This window comes from Cygnus atratus, chromosome 9 (assembly GCF_013377495.2).
Source record: "Cygnus atratus isolate AKBS03 ecotype Queensland, Australia chromosome 9, CAtr_DNAZoo_HiC_assembly, whole genome shotgun sequence".
Classification (NCBI taxonomy): Eukaryota; Metazoa; Chordata; class Aves; order Anseriformes; family Anatidae; genus Cygnus; species Cygnus atratus.
Genome location: NC_066370.1, coordinates 21,729,319 through 21,756,003, shown reverse-complemented (window position 1 = coordinate 21,756,003; position 26,685 = coordinate 21,729,319). Strand labels below are relative to the sequence as shown.

The 26,685-nt window shown below is 38.7% G+C and overlaps 1 protein-coding gene across 1 annotated transcript; it reads left to right on the top strand.

Annotated features, from left to right (window-relative positions):
* Nucleotides 1–1,387: 1,387 nt before the first annotated feature.
* Nucleotides 1,388–26,589, top strand: PRKCI (protein kinase C iota). The gene is made up of 18 exons (XM_035557249.2): nt 1,388–1,550; nt 7,823–7,944; nt 11,328–11,417; nt 12,234–12,284; nt 13,436–13,521; nt 14,883–15,023; nt 15,881–15,935; nt 16,667–16,725; nt 17,167–17,343; nt 18,147–18,244; nt 19,253–19,339; nt 19,915–20,050; nt 20,302–20,389; nt 21,596–21,721; nt 21,824–21,903; nt 22,924–23,013; nt 23,318–23,433; nt 24,000–26,589. Exons 1-18 carry the CDS (start codon nt 1,441–1,443, stop codon nt 24,085–24,087), a joined length of 1,800 nt encoding a protein of 599 aa, XP_035413142.1. The 5' UTR covers nt 1,388–1,440; the 3' UTR covers nt 24,088–26,589.
* The last annotated feature ends 96 nt before the right edge of the window (nt 26,590–26,685 follow it).

The window sequence follows — 26,685 nt, the reverse complement described above, 5'->3', positions numbered from 1 at the left end:
GACCTCAGCAGCCCCAAATGGGAGGTGGCGGTGAACGCCTGAAGTCTCAGGAATATGAAACTGAAGAGTCTTTTAGATCCGTTAGCCTAGCTTCCAGTTCTTCCTACATGTTGGTTCTGAGCCTCTCCTTGCTATGGGGATGACTGCTTCTTCCTCTGAACTGACTGTAATGAATCAGAGTTGAATTACGCCATTACTTTTCAAGCGTACGTGGTAGCAGCTGCTTTGTACTACCTGGCATAGAAGAGCAAAGCCCAGCCTCTATGCAGACAAGTAGCCACTGTACCACATAAAGCTAACTCAAATCTTGCATGGGATATCCTGACAAGCTCAGTACCTCTCCATCTCTCTGTCATGAAATGTTTTCCTCTTTGTGATGGAATACTCTTAGAGATCTTGTAGGAAACTAAGAAAAATGTTGGAAGTTGTAGAGCAAGGTATTGATAAGATACAGCAAGGTATTTCCTGCAGCATGAAATTGATGCAAGACTGTTTGGAAACTGGGTGGAGCAAGTTTCTTCTGAGGAAGAAAAATACCTGCTGCAGGAAGGTCAGGTATCATGACAAAAAAAGTTCTGTACTTTGTAACCTCTTGCAGGGAAAACAGCAAATGGGGCCTTAAGTTACTTTATCATCAAAAAGCAAAAAGAAGAGCAAGGTGCACGACTGGAATGTGCAGGTCTCGTGTAGCAGCCTGTTGCGGAGCACAAAGCGGCTGAATTCTGCGCTGCTTTAACAAACATCCGGGTATGGTGCCAATTACAGCAAGGAGGTAATGGGGAAAAAGGAAGTGTTTGTACTGTATCAGAACAAAAAAAAACCACAAAGGTTAGGTTACCTATTTCTTAGGATTCCCAGAAACATCTATCTTTCAAGGAAGTGCTGGGCAAAATAAATATGCGTTATCAAAGACGCTACCAACGTGGTGTTAAATAGGGAAAGCCTAAAGGAACCTTAACAGCTCTAATAAAATACCTTTTCTTAAATATTAAGCATTCCATCCCCTTTAATTAAAAAGCATCCTTTGTGTTTTCTTTCAAAAAAAACACAAAACACCACACTTGCTGTATGGCACTCGAAGCTCCACCTGCACCGAGCGCCCAACGCAGCCCCCGCCCGTGCTCGCTCCCGCGCAGCCGCGGGGCCGCCCCCTGCCCGGCAGCCGCTGCGCGCTCCCGGCGGGCAGTACCAAGCGGCGGGGTCACCGGGAGGGGATCGCTTGTGCCCCGCCCGGCCCGCTCCGTCACGAGGGTGCGGGCGCCTGTTGGGCTTTGCCGTACCCCCCCTTTCCTCCCCGCAGTGGTCCCGCCCGGCCTGGGCGGGCCGAGGGACGGCGAGGGGCGCGCGGCCGCCGCCTCCTCGTAGCGCGGCCCCGTCCCGGCCCCAGCCCGCACCCGGCCCCAGCCCCGGCCCGCCCCGGCCGCCGCCGCCGCCCCGGGGATGCCGACGCAGCGGGACGGCAGCGGCACCATGTCGGCTCCGGGCGGCGGAGGGGGCGGCCTCGGCGGGGACGGCGGCCACCAGGTCCGCGTGAAAGCCTACTACAAGGGGTGAGTGCGGCGGCGGGGTCGGAGGCCCGCCCGGTGCCCCCCTCACGGCCCGGTGCCCCCCTCACAGCCCGGTTCTCCTCACGGCCGGCCCCGCGCTGCCCCCCCGCGGGGCTCTCGGTGCCACGGCCGGGGAAAATCGGGGAAAAAACTAGGGGTTTCGGGGCCGGGCGCTGCGCGTTGGGCTCTTCTCGGGTCTGAAGGAGGAGAGTTGGGCTGAAAACCCGCCCCGTAGGGTCCTGGCGTGTTCCCCGGGGGCTCTGAGGGAGCCGAATGGCAGCGAGGTGCTGCCCCGTGTAACGAGCGCTGGAGGCCTTCAGAGGGAGAGCCTGGGTGCTGCTCTCCAGCAGCAGCGTGTAATGACATATATAATATAATATAAAGTCTGCCCTGCTGTGGGTGTGCGACACCCTGTTAGGCACCGACAGTTAGAGGAGCCGACTCTGAAAGTCTGAGAGCAAGGGTCATCGGGCCATTGAGTTGGGTAGGAGGTGATCTAATCAGAAAACAATGCATGTTGCATTTTTGGGTTAAGTTTAAGCTCTAGGCACTCTCAACAGCTTCCTTCCAGTTACCTGTGTTAAGTACAAGAAAAGATTTATTATATTTACAGTGTTTGTTGTCTGGTATCTATAGCATTATAGTTTTAAGGAGAGGTATAGAAGCCTTGCTGAGTGCTTGGCATTTGCTAATGCCTTCCGTTTCTGGCCTATGTCTGCTTTGGGGCTTTTCTTGACAAAAGTGCTGTACGATCTGTGTAAAAGCGTGGCATAATCTGTGGTTTTATGAGGTCTGTGAAATGCTTTCAAACTAATAGTATGTGAAATTCTCTGCTCTTTGTTCTACAGTCTCTTTAATGCACCATTTCTTAAAGAAGTGGAGATGGCCCTGGCTATTAGCCGACAGAAGCGTTCGTTTGGTCAGGCAGTGAACTAAAGTGGAAACTGCTCTGGATTAAAACCATTTATTTTTCCTCTGCTGGGTCAGTTTTAATCTTGATCACTTCCACATGCAATCATTTGACTTCTCGCTTTAGTGCTGGGAGGCTGTGGTGCAAGAACAGAGATAAAGCAGCTCGGGGTTGTGGGAGTGCAGAATAAAACTGCTACATTGGAGAGGAATGCTGGCTCATGACACTTTAAATATTAGGTAGTAATTTCACAGGCACTGGAATGTTTCCTTTGAGTTTCATCTGAGTTTCATCTGCTGACTTTTTAACTGTTAATGCAATTGTCTGTTTACTTTTAATAGTGGCACTGAATCATATGGGCAGTTGGTTAACCAACAAACTAACAGGCTGAATACCTTTGTAATGATTCATTTCGAGGTCTAAACAAATTATTCCCTCCACTCTCCTACAAAGCAAGTCTCATGCCCGCTTCTAAAGCTAGCATTATCAAGAAATGGATAGCAAAGGAAAACATTTTACTTGCACTGGAATGACCTGGAGACTGAGGATCTGATATCAAAGGCAGCATTTTTGCTTTAATCAAATAAACTGTATCAAGATTAGAGCTGGATAGAGGATTTTTAGGGAAATACTGTTAATCAGGAAATGTTAATCTTTCTTAACTTTTTTCTGATAGAAGCCTTTAAATGGGATGTAGAAGTTACCATGCAAGTCTCGCTTGGAAGGTCTTTTCAACTTCCACTTGTTTTGTCTGGTCAAAGGAAAAAAAAAAAAAAAAGAAAGCTTCCCCCCAAGAAAACCCCAGCCCAGCAAGTCAGAAGCCCGGGTTGGCTCTTGGAAGGTCGGAGGCTGGCCGTGGGGCTGTTCCTGCCAGCTCCAGAGGCTGAGTCCCAGCCCCAGAACATCGCTCCGTCTGGCCAAGAGCCTAATTGCTTTTCTCAGCCGAGACAAAGGCTTTCATGAAGAACTCTTTGAAGGGTCTTTGTTTCATTCAACTATGCAGTGGTAATTCTGTACCTTAAATTCATGCAATATGTAAAACCAGGAAGGAGAATTTTCCTAAAACAGATCATGAGAATGAGAGGATGGGAATTCCCAAACACTTGGGAATTGGGTTGAGTTTACCCTGATATTTCCTTCTCTCAGGTAAACCAACGTTATCATAGGGCTAGTTTAAAAGGCTCAAAATAGTCTTACCTGTTTTAAAGGGTTACTGTCATCAGGGCAGGGTGTGTGACAGAGGTTCCTGACTGAGTTGGTAGGAATTTATTATAACTAAAGTTCAGTGCTTTTTCGTTGATAGAGTAACAGTGTGTATCAGCTTCAAATGTGCGGCGCTTACACAGCATCTGTAGTTACAGCCATTTTAAGTGTCTAATTATTTTTTAAAAGTTTACTTTTTGGCTCATCTCATTTGTTGTGGATGCTTTTTGTCAGTTCAGTACCAGAAGCTATTACATTAGGGGAGGATTGTGTTGTAGTGGGTGAAAATAGGTAAGGGTGACAGGCTGAGCGTGCACTATGAATCCTATAGAATTGATGCTGATTTAAAAAAACAAACAAACAAACATCTTCTAGAACCATTTTCTGTCACGATTGGAACTGCTAGTTTTTTTTCAGTGGTTGGCATAGATTATGCACTGTTTTAACTGCATAGGCTGTAATGTAGGTTAGACTTTTAGTGTAGTTAAAGGCATAGGATACCAGTGCTTTACCCACAGACTGTTTGATTTGTTTTGAATGAAAAATACTCCTGGCAGTCCTCTCGCAGTACATGTTAAATTAGGTTCTTTTCTTAATTTTACATGAGTGGATTAAGTGGTGGGAAAGAAAAAAGAGTTCCATTTTAATTGTAAAATCAAAGTGCATCTTCATAGATATTTACAGAAAATTACTTTTTAAAGTTTTTGATTTCTCATATCCTTTGTTTATTTTATTCTTTGTCTTGAGAACTTTCTGGTCAGTTTTTCATCTCGATGTCTTCTGTTAGATGTCTGTTGAATATAAAGTTCTGCAAAAGGAGAGTGTTCAGCTTCAAAAAGCTTTAGTTCAAGCCTATAAACATACTTTTACCCCTTCTTGCAGTTTCAACACTGATTTCGTTTTGTGGCTGACTGCTTTTTTTGGTGATGTATTTTTTTTTTTCCCAGAAAAAAACGGTTGTGCAGGAGGAGGCAATTTCCAGACCTCAGGCCTTTCCTGGAGAAAGAGACACTTAAATCATGTAAGATCTTATCGGATCTTGCTGCAAAGATACTGAAACAGCAGAATTCTTCACGAGAATTCTTGCTTGGGCTAATTTCAGTGAGCTAAGGCCTTAACGACTGACATAGGTGTGTGACAAGCATGTGGATATGTAATTAGTCTGTGACTAGATATCTCTGCATCCTCAGGTATATGTGATAGCCGTATGAGGCTCCAGACAGAAAAATCTCAAGCAGTAGTCTCACACAGAAGCTTGAGTTTAAAAGTAGAGAGTGAGATAGGTGTATTCAATTGCACTTAACTGTCAGCGTTGTGTTTTTTTCTCTTTGTTGTTGCTAAAGGCTCTTGTGACTGCTGGATGATCTGTAAAAGAAAAGGCATGAGAAAGAGGCTGTTTGATCTCAGAGGAAAGGTGGAACTTGCATCAGTACAGCTCTTTCCTAACGAAGACAGCATCAGAGTGGTCTTAGGTGCAAGGAGTGTGGAAAGCGCCATAAAATGTGAAGGTGTGATAGCAGAGCTACTCTGGAAGCGAGACTTAGCTCGGGAGAAAACGTCAGTGTCACCAGTGTGGTTAAAGTTGCAAAGGGAGCTTGTAGGAAGACCTGTAATCTTTCAGTTCCTGCATCATGTAAAGCTGCCTTCTCGTCTGTAGAAAAAAACGTGCTAGGTGTTGCTTGTAGCCTCTTGTTCATATTTACATTCCTCCTTTGGTTTAATATCGCTTTTGGCTAGGGTTCTGCGAAACGCGCCGACAGGTTGGTGTTTGTTGGTTCAGACCGGGTGCTTTTCCAGGTCTCTTCCTCAGCTGTCTGATACGTGTCCGACTGAAGGTAGTAGTGTAGTACTTTAGAGAATTAAATTCTAAAATAATAAGCTCCTCTTTTATTTGTAGGGCAACTAGTTTTCCATTTGAAGGGCAACTGTTTTGCCACTTGAAGGCAACAACGAGTAGGAAGTGTTCGTTCAATCTGGATCAGCTTTACTTCATCAATAAGGGAAGGGTTTTTGTTCCTAAGCTGTTCAACACATCTTAATATCGTGGATACGTGACATTTGCTGTTTACAGTAGTAATGTAGAGGTAAACGTGTGGACCTGAAATTTTTTTTAAATAGTTTTTAATATTTTTTTTAATCTTCAGTTTTCGCTAGGGCAGCAGTGTTTACCGCCTGTCAGGACTGTGGCCTGTCACCTGCCTCTTGTCTGCCAGTAGCAGTCATACGGTCGCGCTGCCCAAACGTACCCTCTCCCATTGTGTACCAGTTCAATCACAAAATAAACTGGAAACGTTGAAATGTTCAGCTCCGACTTCTTAGCGCCCTGCAGAACTTAACCTTTTAGTTAAGGAATAAATCTGTGCAGGGAGGTGGATAAATGACGGGATGGTGAACTTTAGCTGCAAATCAGCGAAGTTGCTAAGCGGTGCGGTGCCTTATCTCCCTGCAGAGAGGTAGGTCCCTGACAAACAGGAAATGCAGGTTGAGGCTTTGCCTCCTAGCAGGGCCTCCTCGCTCGCTGGTGATGCCTGGTGTCAGCAGCGCGTGCGAGATCTAGTCCTGAATAGAAACGGAGCAGAGCTGCCCCTTCACTCCTCTCAACTCTGATTCCATCCTGACGTCAGTCATGTCAGCAGAGGGACGCCTTGGCTTTTTCCGTCCTTTCTCTTGTGTTTTTCTAGCTTTGCGTTTAGTGCCTACATATCAGGGTACAGATATTGGTTTGTCTTGTGTGGAAAGAAGAGGAGCAATTTCTCAGCCAGCTGTAGCAGCTTTCTGACTTTTCAGATTTTTGAGGTGTGATTTCAGAATCCTGACAGTTTATTGGAGTCTTCCCCCTAACTAAACTAACTCTGTGCTCATAAGGCCAGAAGTAGGCTGTTTTAGCGTGCTTAGAAATTTCTAGTTTGTGCGCTGTTGAACTCAAAGGAGCCTCTGCAATATTCAGACGTGTTTATCATGCCTGTTTGCTGCCCCTCCTGGAAGTGTTTCATGTTGCATGACCACAGTGTAAGCCACAAACTGCTGGATACAATTCTGCCCCTGTGCGAGGTGATTAATAGACATTGATCTTGATGTGTACCTACATTTCAGTCTGGTGGGTACCTTGATGTGGATTTTGGCCAGATACAAATGGTGTCTGTTGTTTCCGTTCCACACTACCACCAAATAGTGCTGGCATTGACAACTGCAATGAACAAATTAATCTTAACTGGTCGAATTTTGGGGGGAAAACGAGTGTCACAGGTCAAACATCAGGCTTATACAAGACATTTGAAGTGTAGTGTTGTGAACAGTCCTTTTTTTTTTTTTCCTCTCTTCCTCTCCACCTTCCTCTGAACTGTACCTTTGGCATCCTTTGCTTAAAGTGCTGCTCCCTGCGTCACCTGTTCCCCTGTAAGGCCCAGCAAATACCAAGACAGTGGGTCAGCGTGTTATGTTAATGCATTTAAAGCATCAGGTTAACTCACTCTCCATCTTGATTATAACAGAAATACCAGTTCTGCATAACAGTAAAGCACTAAATTTTAAATCTAAGTATATGCTTTGCTCGTCTGTTTGCCCTCCCTGTCATTGTGGTGAAGCATCACCATGTCTTTTTAAAGGCACTTTAAATATTTGGAACTTTTTTCCACCCTCTAATCTGGTAGGCAACCTGTTTAATATTTTTCATTAACGTTTCATAACGTCTATGCAATTAAAATTGAGTTGGAGAAGATGTATACGTTCTTCAAATATTTTGGCAACTAGTAACAAAATAACTTGTTAGAGTAAGGAAAACCACCAATACATTAGTAATGCCCTTCAAAATGTTTGCAGCATTTAATTGTTTTCCACTGATGTAACATTTCATTTCTGTGTGCCGTTAAAATCTCCTACAGCTCACTTCAAAGTTATTTGGGCATGTAAATCTTATTTTTTTCAAAAGCAGATGGCTGGAGGAATAAATGTCAAAGCAGTAATAAAAATCTCTCGGAGCCTGACTTGCTGTAGGAAGGACTCTTGGTGCTAATGGCTTATTAATATTGCTTCAAGATTTTTTTTAGGGGGCTGCAGCAAGAGGTGGGCTTTATATTAGTAGTATGTGGAAGGCATTAGAGGTAACGATGAAATGTTACGTATTACAGTGTAGTTTCTCAGACTTGTTTTTTCTCTCGCTCAGGGACATCATGATAACGTATTTTGAACCTTCCATCTCATTTGAGGGGCTGTGCAGTGAAGTCCGCGACATGTGCTCCTTTGATAACGAACAGCTTTTCACCATGAAATGGATTGATGAAGAAGGTAAATCAATACTTGCCACTTGGCTTTCTGACAAATATCTGATCAATACGGTGCTAAGCTTTCAGTGTGTCCTCTCCCTTTCATCTTTCCCTTTCTTTCTGCCTTCATGAGGTAAGCTCAATGTTTTTAGAAATGGTAAATCTGACTGCAAAAGTAATGGCTACCCAATGCCCTTGTAAGTATATCTTAATTATTGTTATTTCAAATCACTTTGTGTGGAGCTCTGTTTCTTTTTTATTTTTTAACCAAATAACCCAGTGACCGTTAAAATGTGAATTCAATGTTTGGATTTTTTAGGAAGGAAATGGAAAATGTGCTTTTAAACTTGAAGGAGCCCATGATTCCCCATAAGCCTTAACTGTTTCAAAAAGAGTTAAACTAACCTTAATGATACAAAATACCGTATTTGTATGAAATGTTGGTACAATTTAATATATAGTTGTACGTGTAACCACAAAACGTTGTATTTTGAGTGTTTGCATCAGCTGTTCCTTTAGCAATCTGAAGTCTAACAACGCATAGTTGTTAATTAAACTTTTTATGAGTATTAGAAGAAAGAATTGAAAGAAAATACTTCTCTGAATGGTAGCTCTGAATGATCCGTGTTATTGTTTACTTCACGTGAAAAAAAGTTCAGTCGGTTCTCTTTTTCTTAACAGATGTAGTCCAGTGTCCCTTCTGAGCTGTATGTACACATTACGAATGTTTTGAAAAGCTTAATTGTAGTTCTTATGCCAATGCCATAAAGAAAGTGTTCTACACAAGTTTTGAGCTGCACCAGAGACATCTGAATTATGAAATAGCAGTTGAGTTATGTTAGCATGCTAAGTACTTGATGGCATGAAAGGCCGTAACGTGCAGTGATTTGTCTGCAGTGATTAGTATTTGTATGCAGTGATTAGGATAAATGGTGCTTGTAAACGTGTTTTCTCACAGCTTTCCCATTCAGAGTTGGGTGAGTGCCAGTTTATTCACAGCTTAGAACTAAACATGGACCAAAGTTGATTCTGGAGGTGCAATATGGGCAGGTGTGCTGACGATTACGGTCTTCAGATTCTAAGAAGGTTTTCTCCCACACTCTCTCACCAGGATTCCCAAGTTATTCGCACAAGGCAGATGCAGTTAAGGAAAGGAGCAATGTTTATGGCCAAACTTCTGTGCAGTGGTGCTATTTGAGTTGGATGTGCACTTCACAGTAAGCTGGCTGGTTTGTTTTATCTGGAGGAGGACGGTAGACTTTTCACTGAAGAGTCTGGAGAGTCATAGTAAGAAGCACACCTCTTTTTAGTGAAACGTGTTTGTAAAAATAAAAAAAAAATTGTGCGGATTCAGTGGTTTACTTGAAGCAACAGATTGTTCTACCTCAACTTCTGCTCTTTGATTGGAAACAGGTAAAAATAGGAATACTGCAGTTAGACTTTTTTCATGTATTCACTTAGGATACTGTGCAGGTGTAGAGAATTGTGTATAACTACTTCTGTTCCTGAGAGGTAATCACACAAAGGCAAATCTAATTTAGTTGAGTAGAAACACACAAAAAAAAAAAAAGGTCAGGTTCAACTGGAAAATGGAGTTTGCACTTGGTTTGGTTTTAGTAAAACTATTTTGAACTTCTTGTTAAATAAGTCAAAATTGAATATTTTCCACTGATATTTTATCTGGCTTTAGATAACTGCAAAATTATGATTAGTTGTTGAAAGAATATTTGTAACACATCTTTTTTTTAATACTTAGCCACCGTTAATAATACTTTGAATGAAGACTTCTGTTACTCCCCATTAGATTTTTAAAGTGAAATTGTGAATCTGAAGGCATTGTGGGAAAGATCAGTTACACACTATTGCCGTTGTGATCACCAATAAAAAATAAATGTGCAAGTCAGATTTAATTATGAAGCTTCCTACTAATGTCTGTAAACCTTCTGTGCCTAGTTCAAAGCACTGCGTATGCTCTTGAAAGCCTCCCTTTCTTCTGCCAAAAAGAAACACAAAACTGTTTGCACAGGTGTCAAAAACAAATGAAGAAAAACTGGTTTGTTGATTCTCAGTGAGTTTGAATAAATATTTGTTCCTTCTCCTCCCGCCGTGCTCTCCATTGTGTGAGTTTGTGCGGTGGGTAGGCAGTTTGATGTCCAGATAGGCTAATGGGGCAGGGACATGCAGTATGATGAAAAATGGCTAAAGGTGACTTCAAAGACTGGAGTGGTTTTGAGTATTATGAAATTCAGAAAAGAATAAAGATACAATTCTGATAATGGACAGTCTAGATCTATTACTAGTGTTTTAGCAATAAAAATGAGTGGATGCATTAGAACCAAAACAAATTAGCTAGAAAAACTTTGGTAGGGCAGGTTTTAAATTTTTCTCTGCCTGATGGGTATGTGGTTCTAGTGCAGAACCTCAGCGGTGTCCCTATTAATTTTGTAATACTTTAGTAGAGAACAGTTCATAAATTGTTGCTGGTTGGCTTTCATACCGTAGTAGTGACTGCAGACTGGAAGCAGCAGACCTCGCTGATTAGATTCAGTTTAGCTGAGATGGAAATTGTTCTGCCTTCCTCCAATTCTGTTACTCGCAACTAGCTTACCGTTTAAGGGAGTGGAAAGTAGTATTTCTGTTAAAAAATTGGCAGGGTTGGCTGTATGGAATTTCAGCTAGAAGGAAGCTTGTGCTGCCCATGTGCTAGTGTACAAGCAGGCAGAGAGAAGTCCTGTGTTCTCACACAGGATATCTTGTGCAGGTGGAGAAAGCGAATTGATAACCAGAAGTGTTTTCCTTCACTGGGGCAGAGATAATTCAGATTCAGCAACAATTCAAAAGTGTTTCAGTTGTAGTACTGTTTCAAGGGAAAATACGTTGAAGAAGGTTTCTTCTTTTGAAGATGATTTTTTTTTTTACAGCATTAATAATCTGCATCAGATGCTAAAGAAAGATTTTCATTGCATGGCTGTTCCTTTGAGTATTTATAAGCTTCCAAACACTGAGAGACTCAGGAGGTGAATTAAAATATCAGAGGAGATCTTTAGATGAATCGCAAGAAACAGGTGAAGTACTGTCTGTGTCCAAAGGGGTCCAAGGTTAGAAGGTGGTCCTTGCTCGTGATAGTGCATACAGTAGATCTCTAGCTTGATCTCCTTTATTTCCATAAGATTTTTCCATAAGGTATCCTGCACCTCTTGTACTGAAATAATGTGTAACTTCGTAGGAGACCAAGCCAATGATATTTTGTGGTTATGATCTGCTTGCGACTTGGGAATATCTTAGATATTCCTACAATAATAATCTTTCATACAATAATAATCTTAGGAACAGCTGTGAGGGAACTGTTGAATGGCACAGATCTAATTGGGTTAAGTTTTGTATTGTTCTCTTTTCTTTCTTCAGGAGACCCATGTACAGTTTCTTCCCAGCTGGAGCTGGAAGAAGCCTTTCGGTTGTATGAACTAAACAAGGATTCGGAGCTTCTAATTCATGGTATGGTGAAATTCAATATATTACTTCTAATGATTGCACTAACAAAGAAGTGTCATTTTTACGTGTTATCTGTCTTTTGCGCTACTCCAGCTTCCTCAGTTAAAGTCTACTGTGGCATCTTGTCAAGAGGATGCTGAAGACCATGTACCATGCTTTTTTGCTGTCAGCACTTGCAAATGCCTTTTATGAAATTAAGCGAAGATAAGATACGTTGGTCTTAGTTTATTGATGAGACAGCTCCCATCTCTCATTCGTACATCCATCCCAAGGACCTTTGTATGCTTGCTGGCAATGAATGATAGAAAATGTGTGTGTATGTTATACAGCACCCAAAGTTCTTCATCAGCTTGGCTGGAAGGAAGAGACAGCTTTTCAGCTTCCCAGAAAATCTTTTAAAAACTAGAAAAGAATTGTATCTGTTTTTGTATATAAATAATATATATAACACTGGGAAAAAAAAGGGCTAGTACAGACAAGATCATACTTGGCTGTTAGGGTACTGTAGTATGATATTTATAGTCAAGGTTTCCAAATACTGACTGCAGTGATTGGGCACATGAGAAACCATCATCATTAGTTGTTGCTAGTTACTTTTGTTAGGAAATAACTTGGTTTGCTCTGCTGTTCAGTTGTATTTCTCGTGTGGATCGTTGTTTTGTCTAGCATAAGATTTTTGTGGGAGCTTTTCAGCTTGCTTTCTGTTAAACAAAATTTTGTTAAAATACATTCTGAGTGCCTTTAAGAAGTGTTGTATTTAACCCAAAGATTTTTCTGTCTAAAACAAAGATTAATAGAAAGCTAATGTTTTTCTTGCAGTATTCCCTTGTGTACCAGAACGGCCTGGCATGCCCTGTCCAGGAGAAGATAGTAAGTAGGCGTCCTAGTTAAGAAGTTCGTAAAATCAGGAATTCCTATTCTAGAAGATTGAATAGATTTCCTCTTCTTGACAATTTTAATATTCTATCATTTGGCTTTCTGTGCTTATAAGTATTAATAATGCAAAATCTCTACAACTTACGTATTTAAAAGGAGTAGAAACTTGTGCTAAAATTAAGTGTTGTTTGTAATTTCTGAATCATTGTTAATAAAAACATCTTTCATTTCTGTTAACTATCCATATGTCTCTGCTTTCCTTGCTTTTGCCTCTTTTATCGTGACAGTTTTTTTTTATTCTATTCCTGTCCCTAGTAGTTGTCAGATTGCTAGCTGACTAATGTGAGCAAAGGCTTGTAACCAGTGGTAATGAAGTGTCATATCACCAGTTTTAAACCAATGTTTAGGCAATATCAGGAGGATTCTCCAAAAACCTTTAAATCATGCTAGCAAATGTACTAACCATTACAGAGGTGATTTTCCATCTGTCTTAATGTAGACTTCTATGCTGTTAGTATTCATTTTATAAAAGGTTATGGGTGTGTTATGCATGAACACATCTGTCAGTTTGATATCCAAGTTTCTGACAAATGTCAATGTACATGCTTAAAAATTAACTTTGGCAGTATGATCAGTGCTGCTTTTCTGAAAAAACAAGGTTGTAGACTAAATCTGAAATAGGTTTGCAACTCAGTGTAGTTTTGTGTATCATAGTTCTCAACTTTGGTTCCTGATAATGAAAAAATATGGTGGCGGCTGTGGACCTAAAACTGGAGGATTTGCGCGAGCAATCTTTCATAAATCAGGGCATGCTCATTAAATGTGCCTTCCTCCCTCCTTCCTTTTCACACAGCTCCTCCTTGAGTTTAGGTAAGGTAGGTGCATGTTCTGGAAACAAGTGCTTGTATTGTTTGGACCATTTTCCTTCTTTCGACTCACTGACAGTTGGTCAGGGTATTCTACATCAAATTTTCTCCAAAATTTAAAAAATGAAAAAGATACTTAGAACGTTACTCTGTGTTTCTATAAGGTTGCAAGAGTGAAACTTTACTCTGCAAATCACTTTACACAGAATTGTCCATGAGAAGATATTGTAGTTCTGCGTTTATATTTTTATGGATATAATCATATGTTTTTCCTCTTAGAATCCATTTATCGCCGAGGCGCCCGCCGGTGGCGAAAGCTCTATTGTGCAAATGGTCACACTTTCCAAGCCAAACGATTTAACAGGGTGAGACTCTTGTTGGGTATTTAAAACCATGTTACAGGGATGTCTAATTTTATAATTTTAATGCTACTGCCTTGAAAAATTATAAGGTAGATTTACTCTCAAAATTTATTCTCATTTTTGTTGATTGTCTATAGTACTTTTGGTAATTACAGCTTCAGGAAACTTTCTCAGTATAAAATCAGGCACTTAATAAAAATAAATAAATGTTTGTTATTCATTTTTCAGTACAGTCTGTAATGATATTAGTTAAATGCTCTATTGTTCCCTTAAAACCTTAATAGAGGGCAAACTTTACCACTCACATTAGATGACTGAGCTGAAAGTGCATTCGCAGTTCTTTATGTTCTGGGAATAAAAAAAGTCAGAGTTGCTTATGATGCACAGACTTTTCTTTCATTACTTTTAAACAAAAGCTGAGATGTTTTTCTAAACATCCTGCTTATGGTGGCATGTAAGCAACTAAGTAACAGACCATTTTTAGTATTTTCAAGAAGCAATAGTCAAACACAGTTAAGAACCAGGAAGGCTATCTGCTGCATTTATTAAAAAAATAAAAATAAAAATGAATAAGCAAGGTTCCTTGACAGCTTCAGTACTCTTCTTTCTTTTCTAAGCTGAGTGTATCATGCGCTAAATAATGCTCAAAATTGTCTCCACTAAACCTCATCTTCAGCATTATTCATCTAACTCTACTCTTTTCTTTTTTCTTCCTTTTTTTTTTTTTTCCTTACAATGCTCTGGGAAACGCTCATTGACGTCTTCCTAGTCAAAGGCTGTCAAAGCACCATCACGGAATCACTTTCCCTCTTGCTTTGTAGGCACCATGTTTTCATGGTTCTTTTGAGTTGTGTTGGGTGTTCTTCAGTGAGTGGTGACCCTCCCATTTCCTGTTACCTGGTGGTTTAACTGTGCTGAAGCTTTTGCTCTCCTGCTTTTCTCTCTACAAATCTAAGGACTCGTCTACACAGAGAGATGATGAGACACTTAGCAAGTCAGTTTGGTTGCAGGAACCTGCTGGTTTACCTGCACTGCTTTTGACCTGGAGTTGGCTCACGTCTCTCTGGGTCCATGTGCAGCAGAAAAGCCTGACTGTGCCTGCACCTTTCCAAGCAGATGTGCTCTTTCCTGTATGGCAGTTGCTGCTTATTGTTCATTTGTAATTTCTGAGCTCTTCTGTGGTATCTGCCTGTTCTATCTTTAAGTTCTGAGATAGGGACTCTTCTCGCGTAGTGCTAATTTCATTAGGGGTCTCTCTGATCTTCTATCCACTATTCTTCAATAACAAGAGTGTGGAGCGTGTCTAAATAGTTTTTATGGTTTACTTTTGCTCTTCAGTCAGTTTTGTTGATTTGTCATTCTAGCGAGCTCATTGTGCCATCTGCACTGACCGAATATGGGGCCTGGGTCGCCAGGGATATAAATGCATCAATTGCAAACTCCTTGTTCACAAGAAGTGTCACAAGCTTGTCACTATTGAATGTGGACGTCATACACTACAACCAGTAAGTATGGTTTGTCTGAGAAGTTGTCTTTTTAAAAACAAAACAAACAAAAACACAAGAAATTAAGCAAAAGAGCCCACTTTATACTAGTGGCTTTCAAACTGTAGTCTGCAAATAATCATATTAGATGAAATTTGAAAGGTTGTCATTCTTTATGTCTGCTGTGTTAATGGCAAGAAAGTTTCAGAGCCACTTAGTGAAGTGGCAGTTCAGTGAGATTTAATTCTTGCATCTGTTATTTATTCCTGTGACATATATTTACCTTTTCCTTCATTGTATTGTTATGCTGTGTATGTATATATGTGTACATATATATGCACACGACACTATTTTGTATCTTCAAAGTGAAGTGCAAGTAAAATATATTCTCTAAACACGTTAGATTATGTGACTATTTTCTATATAGAAAAGGAAGATTGAGGCACAAAAATTTTGAGACTTCTGTCAAGCGACGGAATCATCTTTAGTTCTCGAGTCTCCGGGGGGGGAGTAAAATAAATATTTTTCCTAGTTTAATATTAAAAGCAGACATCTACAAGTCTATATTCTGTAAATTCATTTGACTAATATATGTACTGCTAAAGTACTTGAGATTCTCTGTCTCAGTTCTCATCTGCTGTACTACTTTTTCTCTGTTGTATTAAGTTGTCACTTCAACAGCTTCTGGAAACTTGTCATAACTTCTGGAAAATAGGTAAAATAAGGACTACAGTTAATATTCATTGTGTATGGATTAGAGCAGTAACTATGTTGATTCATCATGTTAAAAAGTAGCTAGATTATATTCCTCGGGGATCAATTATTGTCTCCAAAGTAATGTTTTTCACAGTCTATTACAAAAATGTGCTTAATTGCAGGAACCAATAATGCCTATGGATCCATCATCAGTGCATCCAGATAACGTAGAATCAGGTAAGATCAATAATTTTTATTCTTTACTGCATGTAGATGAAACACGAACATGGATTTTAAAATGAAACAGGATAATTTTAAGCAAATTATTCTTAAAACCTTGTTTTACTTTTATTCATAGAACAAAAAAAATAAGAGATCCTTAATACCAAGGGGAAAATAAATATAAAAATCCCTTAGTTTTCTGTATCTTGCAGTTTAAGGAACTAGGCAAAAAATGAAAAATCTAGGCAGTCAGCTACCTTTTCCCATTGATATGCTGCATATTTTAAATGTCCTGAACAAACAAACAAAAAAAGCCCTAAACACAATAACAGTGGAAAAAAAAGTTCAGTAAGGTTTCTATGTGGGCAGTAGACAAACAAATTCGTTCTTGCAACAGTCAGAATGATCATCCTGATGTTTGAATTTGGATATAGACAATGATCAGTTAAAACAACAACAACAAAAAACTGATGTTTTGAATGAGATACTCTGTGTTGAGGTTAGTCTGAATAGGTTTCCAAATATCATTACGGACTCTTGTATTAGCCATGATGATCATTAATGCAGTATTGCTAAAAGAATGATTCCAATAGTTCAGAAACGAACAAAAAGGGTTGCCAGTTTTGAATACTTATGTTATATACATTTAAACTGTTTCTCTCTTGCTTTGGTTCTTGTGTGTGGCAATGTTAGGGAAAAAGAAAATACTTTCATGTCAAGTCTAATTGTTTTTCTTGCACCTCTAGTGATTCCATATAATCCATCAAGCCATGAGAGCTTGGACCATGTTGGTGAAGAAAAAGAGGTAAAGTATCTAACCATACTAACCATATTCAGAAATCTTCAAGTCTTTCTCTATTTCAATGCCTTTGTAATTTAACTTGTCACAAAATGAAAACTAGTGCATAAAGCACATGTGGGATGCTAACTCAGGTGTATGCATGTACGTCTTGCAAGCTGTTCTACTTTGAAACTTGAGTTGAGATGCACTTTGATTTAGAAAGTATTCCAAACTCTTCCAGTTTCACTTGTTCTCATCTGCCACGTTGCTTCTGCCTCCTTCTTTTCCCCTCACATTGCTTTTCAAGGGTAGTGCAGTTTTAAGAATAACAAGTGTTATTTGAATCACTTGTTTATATTCATTTTGCTATTCTGTTTGAAATGCTAACTTTTCTTAAACAACAGCAACTGCAGTTGTTAAAATTGACAAGCCTGCTCACTAATTCCAAAGTATCTCTGTTACCAGGCAATGGGCATTAGAGAAAGTGGCAAAGCTTCCTCCAGTTTGGGTCTTCAGGATTTTGATCTGCTCCGAGTTATAGGAAGAGGCAGTTATGCCAAAGTACTGCTTGTGCGATTGAAGAAAACGGAACGCATTTATGCAATGAAGGTGGTGAAAAAAGAACTCGTCAATGACGATGAGGTAGGCAAGCTTTTTATCAATAACTCAGCAATTCTGTGGAAGAGCTTTAGTACCTGCAGCAAGGGGGTGCCAGGCTTCTAGGTCTGCAATGTTAGTTGAAAATTATGCATTATACATTCAACTTCTTGAAAAAATATTTTTACAAGTTCGCAAGACAAATGACCAATTTTGAGGTCTTCATTGACAGACTGGTAGTTCATAGCAGTTGTCCAGTGCCAGTGGTTTCTGTCGTGAGCCTCATTACTTCAACCAGTGTTGTCACTGTCATAATCAGCACTGTCTGCAGCAGTAACTCATGCAGAAATCAAGTTAATGAGCCTCTCACACTTCATTATTCTGGAGCAGTATTCAGTATTTCTCCTGTTGGGTTCGCTGGGTTGAAAAAGAAAGAGGTGGAGTCTGTTTTTCATATGTTCGAGTTTGTGGATTATTTGTCACAAATGAGATCCTCACGATGTTATTTTACTTGCTCTTCAAATCAGTCATCTGTCTTAATTTGGTTGTAGCTTACACAGTGATTAGAGGAAACTTGTAGTTTGTAGGAATTGCAGTGTTCAACTGCCATACTCCTCTCGTTGCTGGAGATTTCCCTGACATTTCTTTAGGCTACTCTGTAAAGATTTGAGTGACTGTGGTCTGCTATTCAAGAGCTTTTGCATCTACTTCTTGGTCTACCATTGATTTCTTCTGCATTTGTTAATGCTACTTCACATTCATCTGCACCAGTTTTTCTGCTAATTGTCTTTAGAGTTTGACCTACAAAGTACAACAATCTTTATCCAAATGTCTCTTTTCTTAAATAGGACATTGACTGGGTTCAGACAGAGAAACATGTCTTTGAACAGGCTTCAAATCATCCCTTTCTTGTTGGACTACACTCTTGTTTCCAGACAGAAAGCAGGTAAAGGTTGTGAGATAGGATAATAGTCTTTTATTCAATAAATATTTCCTATTGTTAGCTCCTCAGAGGCCTATTTAAAGGGTTAAGTGTTAGTTAGGTAGTAAAAGTCAATGTATTGTAAATCACTGTAGCCTTTTATGAACAGAAGGCATGTTTGTCATCTAAGCTTTTCAGATTGGAAGGTTGCAAAAGATTGTGAAATACTGGTTGTTATAATGGGAAGGATTCTAGAAAGAGAGAGATACAGCCAGCAGACAAAAAGATGCTTGAGAATCTGGAGTAGAAGACACAAACTAGAATGGGAGGGAAAAAATAGGTTAAGGAAGGTGAAATCAGTAGTAAAAATAAATAAATAAAAAATTAATCTAAGTGATGCATAGACTCTGAAGATGAAGCTCTAAGCAGAAGTTGGAAAACAATGGAATAGAGATGAAAATGGTTTTTTTGTGTTTCTGTATATAGGAAAAGAGATTCAACAGAGTAAATTACTATTCTATACAGTAATAATTTTCAGCATAAATAAAAGTTATTGTATATTTAAACAAAGTTATTGCTGTACGAAAAGGTGATACGCTAGTGGAGCTAAGTGAGAAGAGTATTTGTAAGATATTAGTAATTTTAATTATGAACAAATGAGATTAAGAGGATCATGAAGGAAAATGTGGAATTTTTTTGTGTGCACAGACACTGATGTCAATCTGCTTATATAGTCACATACTTAATGATGAGAAGCGGTAGTTGTAACGGATTAACGTTTTGGGAAGGATTACTTACTTTCCTCTAGCAGTAAAGAGATTATCTAGCGAAACTTTGTATACTTGATTTTTAGCTTTGGGAGTTTATTCAAGGGAAAGGAAATAGGTGAAGCCAACCATGTTATTAGAGAGATGGGAGGAATTAAATTGACATTGTCCAATAATAGATCTGTAACGTCTTAAATATCTGTTCAATAAGAAAATCTTTCAGTGTTGTATAGAATCACTTGTGATACCCTTTTGTGTGTTTCAGGTTATTCTTTGTTATAGAGTATGTAAATGGAGGAGATCTAATGTTTCACATGCAGAGGCAGAGAAAACTGCCAGAGGAGCATGCCAGGTATGTCTAATTGCAGATTTATTTCATCAGAATGGTTGGTTTTCTGACGTGGTGGTGAGCTTGTGAATCTTCTCCAGATCTTAAGAATTTAAGAAATTTGAAACTGCATCCTCATTTTAATGCTGCAAGCTACAATATTTTTTGTTTCAAAAAGGAGCTATAATTGGAATCACTTAGGAATTGCTTGTATTAGCATTACTGTTGATGACTGCATCTGATTCTGATATTTTTCTAGAAAAACACTTCTGTGGTATTTTTTAAATTGTCTAATGATAATGTGTTTCTTTTAGAAGAACCATGAACAGCTGTCTAGGCAAATGCTGAGTTCTTCTTGCATGTATTTGATCTCAGGTTGAGGTGAAAGGGATGATTTCAGCTGACGTTAATATTACTTCAATTTTTTTTTTGTGAGTTGATAGAAATGGTTGTATGATTACAAACAACTTACCTACTCACCTGGTGAAAAATTATAATGGAATACATAAGATGCTATTTAGAAAAGTATCATTCTACCAAGACTGATTTGGTGGTTTTTTTTTGATTATTTGAGTAATCAATATCTCTTTCTACTCTAGGTTTTATTCCGCTGAAATCAGCCTAGCACTGAACTATTTACATGAACGAGGGATAATCTACAGAGATTTAAAACTGGATAATGTGCTACTAGATTCTGAAGGGCATATTAAACTCACAGACTATGGCATGTGCAAGGTAAGATGCAGTTCCTTGCTAACCAGTAAAATCAACAATTAAGAAATTGTTCTAATTTAAAAGATGCAGAGACATAAAAAGGTGGAAGTTCCAAGTATTTGTTTATACACAATGCAGATAGGCTGTATACTCATTTCAAAATGAAAGCAGCTTATTCAGGACACTTGCATTAATTGCACGTGTAGTCTTTCGTGGAGCGGGAGAGTGGAATCTTTTCCTAAGATGTATTTTCTCTCCACCCTTTTTTAAAGGAAGGACTGAGGCCTGGCGATACAACTAGCACATTCTGTGGAACTCCAAACTATATTGCTCCTGAAATTCTTCGGGGAGAGGATTATGGTAAGTTGCATTTTTCACTACTCTCATATAACTTTTGGCTTGTCTCTTACTCAAGTTGTTTGGCAGTGGAACATACAAATCTTGATCAGACACCTGATCCATCTAACTCAACATTCTGTCTGAAGAAGTGAATAAACCCTTCAAAGACGGGAAACATTACACCAAGCAAAAGAAACACCATGTCTCCCACATTTTAGCTTTTTACCAATCTTGAAGAATAGCATGGGTCTTCTAAACTTATTATTGTTTATAACTATTTTATATACTCTTAATGATTTACTTGCTGTCTTGAATTGTGTTCGTTTTTGGACCTTTGTATTTGGCAGCAGTGATAGTAATAAATGTATTGCAAAGGGCTTAGGTGACAGACATCCCTTTCACAAGGTTCAGTGTTTAAAAAAAAAATAAAATATGAAATTGTCTATGCAGTGGCTTGTTCAGGAAGTCCACAAGATTCCTGAAGCAAGAGATAAGAGAGTACAGAAGGCAAAGGGTTTTTTGTGTATGTTTTCTTTACTTACCCTTTCTTCCTGAGCTTCCAGTGCTGTCCAAGCAGATCTTTGATCTGTGTTTTTTCTTAAGATTCTGAAAAGTTCCACAACTACTTCCAATTAAAAACCAAAACAACAACAACAAGTGTATCTGTACTTTTAAGTCTACTAACTGAATTGAATGTCTCTGTTTGACGGGCTTAATAACATCCTTCTGTCCATCCTTCCTTGCGCAAACTTTACAGGCCAAACAGACTGTATCAGTCTAAGCCTAGCCGCTGGAATTTTTTTTTCTTTAGCAGTGCATCATAAAATAGATATGTTCAGCTCCATAAATGACTGTCTTGCTACTATTAAGAGCCACGTACTTCCTTCTTGTCCTTCCCCTGCCTCAGATAATGCACTGTTGGTTAGCAATGACTAAGCTTATATATAATCTAAGACTTTAAGGTTGTAACACCAACCTTTAAACCTGTTGCATTTCCTTTTCTTTGTACAGCATTCCTTCTTATCCTGCACCCAATGAACCAAGTAATCTCTGTTACAGCTGTTACCTCTCCTCTATTCAGTAGTTCATAGAGAACTACATAATCAGAAAGACTGTCAATACTTAAATTTTGAGCTAATTTTTAAAACAAATCTTGCTTTAGCCCTAAAAATGTTTGTATTTTTGCTCTAAAAAACCTTAATCGGTATTTTCTCTCGTGAATTCTAGGCTTCAGCGTAGACTGGTGGGCACTTGGTGTACTTATGTTTGAAATGATGGCAGGCAGGTCACCATTTGATATTGTTGGAAGTTCTGACAACCCTGATCAGAACACAGAAGACTATCTGTTTCAAGGTAAGTACAATGAAAGTTCATATACTTCAGTGCTTTGTCTCCACTTACCTTTAATCTAACCTTAAAGATGCAAAGGCTGATGTGAACGTTGGTTTCTTGCAGTAATTTTGGAAAAACAGATCCGAATTCCCCGATCCCTTTCTGTTAAAGCAGCAGGTGTTCTAAAGAGTTTCCTTAATAAGGTAAGAGCTAAATCAGACAATTTGAGACTTGTCAAGAGAAGCTGTTTTTTAAAACCTGTTGACCAATTGTTGTGTAGCAGATGTACCTTATCTGCTGTACACAGAGATAGGGTAGAAAAGGTGTGAACATATTGCAGAATTTTAATGGGGCTGGGAAACCTGTTTTAGATATTTCTCTTAGAAACTGAAGTTTTAGATTCTTAGTCTGGGGTTGAGAGTAAATTTCAAATTAAAAGGTTTAGAAATGCTCTAAATAATTTCTTTAACTTGGGGAATTGGACAACTGTACCAGATTTGTCTGGGTACTTAAATAGGAGTTTAGCAAATCACTCTGACAACTTCTGATGACCTTCTTGAGGAAAATGCAGAGGCACTATGCACTTGCTGTTTGCTGGTAGCTAACTAGCCTGATAGTCAAAACTTGCATCTGTGGCAGTGGATTAGTCTGAGCACATGCTGGGTTTTATTTAGTGAGTTGCAAAAGTGGGGGGAGAGTAGCAGGAGAAATCAGATTTAGTTAAAATTACTCAGAAGGTAATACTGTTAAAGCACACTGCTTCTGTTGCAGCTTCCTCCTGTATTGAGAGCTGTAGTGTTACAGCCTCCTAGTGGAAAGACTTGTTAAAATAATCTTTCAGCTGTATTTATAAGGAACTTGCAGTTGCTATCCCAGTGCAATTGCCTGGCATAGGCAATCTGCTCGTTGAGAGGGAAGAGTCAAATTCACTTGTGTGTTTCAGAGCTTGGTTAGATTACAGTACATTTAAACAGGTCTAAATAAAATGAGGAAAGATGGAGTGGCTGCTTACATGTAATTCAGTTATAGGCTTCCATATATTCGTGCCTGTTTCAGACAGTAAATTGGAACATTTTCCAAAATAAATAATGTTAACTTAGTTCTCCGTTGCCGTTTGTGACAGAATTCATAACAATTCATAATTTCTCACAGAATTCATGTTTGTCTTTTTATTCATGTGTAGGCCATGGCACAGATTTAGAAATATTTTTGTTCTTGCACAGGATCCAAAAGAGCGTTTAGGCTGCCATCCTCAGACAGGATTTGCAGATATCCAGGGACATCCGTTCTTTCGCAACGTTGATTGGGACCTGGTACGTGAATACCTGTTGGCGTGACTTACTTTCTGTGTACACAGTGATGACTTGACAACTTGTTTTGGTTGTATGGGATGCCACAAAAAAAAACAACTTTCAAAAACTGTAAACTCCTAACGGGTGTACCATAGTCATAACACAGAACTTTTTAATTCTTTTTACGTACTGTAAGTACAGTAGTTTAATAGAATACTCACAGAAAGCATACAAAAGAAAATTAAGAGTAACTTCCAGCCTTGTTTAAAAATAATTCGGTAGGTTGTAACTCATTTTTGGTGTCACTAAATGCATTTGTTCTTAGATGGAGCAAAAGCAAGTGGTGCCTCCGTTTAAACCAAATATATCTGGAGAATTTGGTCTGGATAACTTTGATTCCCAATTCACCAATGAACCTGTGCAGCTCACCCCAGATGATGAGTAAGTAATACAGAATTTAAGACATTTTGATGAGTCAGTGAAGGAGTTAGATAGAATAGCTGTATTTATAGTACAGAGAGTGTATGTAAAACAGTAAATAATGATTTCTTGTGTTAGTTTGGAAAATTCTTCTGTGTGTGTCCTCATGGTAGACTTAGAATGGATGGATTCAATATTGTGCTATGGCACGATGTAGAAATCAGCAGTTGGAAAGCTACTATAAAGAATTTTAGTTTGAAAAAGGATGAATAAGTGCTATTTTACAAGTTTTAATGGTATCACTTGCAAGAAACGAACGCGTGAAGGAGAAGACCTGTTTTGTGTGGTTTATTTCTGCATTACTTTAAGCCATTATATTTCTAGAATATTGATCTCGAGTGGTTTTGTGTTTTGTCACAGTTGCAGCGGCTAGAAAAAAGTTACAAGGAAAGAGAGGGTCAAAAGCAAGAAAGGGGAATGTTCTGAATTGCAGTCTGTTGTAGAGGTCTATGTTTTAGGACAAACTACCAGCTAATCTTGCTGCCTTTTAATTTTGTTGAGCTAACAACTGTTTTTAATCTTAATAGTGATATTGTGAAGAAGATTGACCAGTCTGAATTTGAAGGCTTTGAATACATAAATCCTCTTTTGATGTCAGCTGAGGAATGTGTCTGAATTCTCCATTTCTGGACTGTGCCAATTGTTACTCTGTTCGTTTTTGCATGGATAAACATCTCTTCATTTGAATGCACTTGCATAAAAATGAATAACAAAACGTCATACCATTGCCACCTAGCGTGGATTACTCAGTAATTTTTCTTTTTGTATTAATTGTCATCTGGGACAGTTGTTGTGCTGAACCTCGGGCTGCCAGAAGATTTAAAATGTAAACTTCCCAGCAGTCTTGCCAAACTTGAATTTTAATATAGAAGCTGGTCTCTGGGGTTCCTGACTGAACAATGGAATCTGGCTGTATAATTTGCCAATACAGTGTTCTGATAAAGGAAAGTTTTCTTACTGCTTTAAGAATACAAATTGCATTAGGGGAAGTAATAAAATATCATTAAAGGACTTCCATTTTTCCAGCAAGACAAGTAAGACCTCATGACTTTTGTAGTTCTAAATCTAAATGTATGATAGCCCTCTTCTCCTTAGATGTCAAAGTTGCAGCTCCATCTTACAGCTACATTTGCCCTTCAGATTTAAATGACAGTAAGGAAAGCAGATTTTTAAATGAATAGGTCAAGAATGGCTGTTCTCATAGAGTATATTGATCCTGTCCTAAAGGAGTTGATTAACTCAGTATTAGAATCAATAGGCTTCACTCCAAAATGATATACAAGGACTTGTATGCGGTTTGATACACAGAGTGCCTTTCTGAGCCTGTCCCTTTCAGTGAGGGTTGTGTGGTATTAAGTGTCAGTTTAAATAAGTGGAATTCAATTAATACTTTTAAAAATTAAAATCTGTAGAGTGCAATTTAGCAGGAATGGGCAGCTAATACTGAAGAATGCAGAACCTCATGCTATTATTTATTGCTTTCACAGTTTCTGTCTTAATGTATTAGAACTGCATACACTACAGCTATGGGCTAGGTAAGGGCATTGTTTCCCTTTTTTAAAATCTCACTGCCATACTGCTGCCAGTGGAAAAAGCACGTCTAGAAAAAAACAGGTGCTGTCCACAATGACTCCCTTAACTTTTCCATTTATGGACAGTAATTTGTAATCACAATCGAACCTTACATGTCGGTAGTAAACTCAAATCTAATAGTAAAGCAATCGGAATAAATAGAACAGTTCAAACTAGGACTTTTGGGAGGTGTGTTTCTTACATTTCACGTTGGTAAACAGTGTAATATACAGCACAGCTTATTTTTAATGTTTGAGGAATAGTTTTGAATGTCTTAGGCTGAAGAAATGCCAAATGTATCACTTTTTTTTATTTTTATTTTGTATTTTGGGGAAAAGGGATTAAGAGACATTGAAGAAAAGAATCTGTATTATATAAATAAGAGCTGTACGGCAAGCTGAGTGTTACTGAAAGCAGATTTAAGTGTCTGTAAACACGTTAGCAAACCTTATCTGAAGCTTTTAATAATATTTCTGTTTAGTCAGTGTCTCTCCTTGAAAAAGTCTTGTGTGGTGAAACTGTAAATTCATAGCACCAATCTTCCAGTGAATGTTTTCACTTACAAGTTAGCTTCAAGGGGAGAGATTGCACAAATGCACAGTAGTTGGTAGTATGGGATTTAGTTCATACTTTTCTTTGCAACGTGAGTAGGAAACAAAATATTGGACTGAGTTTTCAAAACTAGGAAGTGACTGGAGGGGCCTCAATTTCAGGGAAACGTCGAACCTCTGCACTGTTAGAAGTCGGGTTCCCTTGAACTCAAGTTGTGTATTTTCAAATGTAAACTATCAGAGTAAACCTATTTCTAAAGAGCAACTAATAAATTCAACGTGGTCAGTTCATGTGAAATGAACTGCTTGCGTGCAGTTTTAAAATTGTGATCAAGTGTTTAGCCTTTGACTCTTACACTTGGGTGACTAGTTTAGACATCAGGACTTAATTGGTATTAAACTTTGAAGTTACTTCAAGCAAGAAAAAGGTTGTACAGTGGCTTAATTTCATATGGGGTATTAAGTAAAATGGCTTTACGTAGGGAAGGACATTTCTGCTGTTCATCACAAAAGTGTAATGGAGTAGTACACTGTCTTTTGTGCTCAAAGAAAAAAAAGATGATGTTACAGAAAAGAATGCTTTTTCTATTTATATATCTAACCGTTGTCAATGAGATAAATCACAAAGATCTTACATGACTGTAAGTCCATTTTTAAACTTTAATTTTCTCCAAAGTGCCATGATATTAACAGTTGTTTTTCACTGTTGAGCATATAGCAAGTGTCATATTCAGAATATTCAGAAGGGACGTAGGGTGTAAACAGTTCAGGGCAGTAGGCTTTGTTTTTTTGAATACAGTGTCTGCATCAGAAGCATGATGTATTTATGTGGAGTTAACCTTTTTGTACACAAGTTGGATTCTTATAGGTGCTCTGCTAGTTAATATTGTCACTATTTTCCTGTTTCATGTGGAATGTGGTCTTGAACATTGTTGTGTAATCATTCCCTTTATTTGTGCACAATTTTTACTTTAAATAAAACATTTACATTAGGCCTCTGTGTGTTAACCTCAAAAACAAATACTGTAAAACTCTGTGATTTGTTTGGGATCCGTGGAAGACCCTTAACTATCCAATATACCTGTGCCAG